At 37.1% G+C, this 1,759-nt stretch overlaps 1 protein-coding gene across 1 annotated transcript; it reads left to right on the top strand.

The window, feature by feature from the left end:
* The first annotated feature begins 6 nt into the window (after positions 1-6).
* LOC108356291 (RCC1 domain-containing protein 1-like) lies at positions 7-1,573 on the top strand. Its single transcript, XM_017607410.1, is given in 4 exon segments — positions 7-82; positions 161-713; positions 715-754; positions 810-1,573. Coding segments are annotated over 4 exon segments (1,143 nt in total). The 3' UTR covers positions 1,284-1,573.
* Positions 1,574-1,759: the final 186 nt, after the last annotated feature.

Below are 1,759 nucleotides of genomic sequence, written 5' to 3'. Positions count from 1 at the left end.
AAATCCATGTTTGCTTTTAGTGGCTTCAATGGCTTTGGCCAGTTCGGCCGCAATCGTCAGCGAAGCGGAAACGCTTTTACAGGTGCAGTAAAGAAATGAGAGTGCGATGTTTTTTCTATGTTTTTATGCTGCTATTTTGCTTTTATATTTTTATTTTCAGATATCTGTTTAGAAAAGTTAATGACCGAACAACAAAGTACTTCGCTTATGGCAGTCAGTTGGAGTTACGCTGCCTACGCCACAGAAAATAAGCTCGTGCTGCGTGGCTTTTTATCTAGTACACCCAATTCCACAATATGCGTACAAACTGCAGAGATCATTACACAATTGGCTGCTTGTGATAGATTCTGTCTGGTGCTATGTAAAAATGGTAAACTATTTAAAATTCGCCCTGAAATAGAAGCGAAACTGGAAGAGGTGAAGCTTGAAATTGAAGTGCAATCGTTTACCCAAAAACGTTCGATTTTCGGCGAACCGAAGTCAACAGTAAATAAAGAAGAATGCTTTATCGTCACCCACATCGCGTGCGGCTCTAACATCACAGCGGCTGTTAGTGCGACAAATGCAGTCTATAGCGTGCCCAGCAAAATTCATCAATTTGCAAAGCATTTTCGCGTACGACAATTGATATGTGGGTTCGAACATGCACTGCTGCTTAGCGCCAACGGTGATATCTATAGTTGGGGCAACGGATTGTATGAAATTTGTTTTGTTTAAAATTAAGCTTATAATTAAAAAATATANGGGAATTAAAGTAGCTATCATTGAAATGTTCCAGTCTCGCACATACTTCCTTTTTTTATTTACAGATAAGTTTTATAGCTGCTGGCGGCTGGCACAGTGCAGCCATTTCCGCCTTCGGCGATCTCTATACCTGGGGTTTCAACTCAAATGGCCAATTGGGTTTACGTATGTTCAAAATAACCGCTGCGGGAAATATTAAACAGCCAACAGTATTTACGTTGCCACAAATTGTAGAAATACCAGAGTGTAAATGCATGCAGGCGAAAGATTCTACAATGTGTGATGAAATAACGCAGAATAAGGATGCTACTGGCGAATGCCTACCAGTGAGAGTTTATGCAGGTGCACGGCATACGCTTTTGCAAATGAAATGTGGCGCATTGTGTACGGCTGGCTGGAATGCACACGGCCAATTAGGTATTGGACATAAAGTGGATTATTGTGATGAATTTAGAAAAATCGAAAGCTTCGAAGGTAAAGTTGCAGAAGTGAGCATTGTTTGCGGAGCGTGGTGTACTGTAATTGCTAAGAAAAGTTAACGATTAAATTAGTATAAGTAAAATGTAGGTACTTGTAAGCAGTGGAATCAATTAATTGGAACTACTAAGGTCAACTAAAGCTCAAGTTAATTGATCCGTAACAAGCTTGTTGTACTTGCGAATTTATAGAATGACTAATAGCGTTTCCACTTAATATGTGAACAAGTTGAATAATATTTGATTTCTGTGAAATTAAATTTTAGCCAATATACTACTAGATTTTTCCTATTTTTTAAAAACTTATGAAATAATTTGACAAAAACGTAACTTATGAGTAAGTACTTGGAAATTTAAAATATGTATGTAGATATGGATATTGTATAAAACCATACATACCAATTCAGTTACTAAAAGATGCTCGATTATGCTTTAAAGTTGTTCCCAGAATAAATTTGAATCTATTTTCTGCTAAAATTGCATACCTAATTTATTCACTTATGGGATTCATTAGGCAACATAAAGAAGCGTTTACAATG

The sequence above is a fragment of the Rhagoletis zephyria genome, unplaced genomic scaffold (genome assembly GCF_001687245.7).
Source record: "Rhagoletis zephyria isolate East Lansing unplaced genomic scaffold, Rhagoletis_zephyria_1.1 Rzeph_scaffold_56701, whole genome shotgun sequence".
NCBI lineage: Eukaryota > Metazoa > Arthropoda > Insecta > Diptera > Tephritidae > Rhagoletis > Rhagoletis zephyria.
This window is presented reverse-complemented; position numbering and strand designations above follow the sequence as displayed.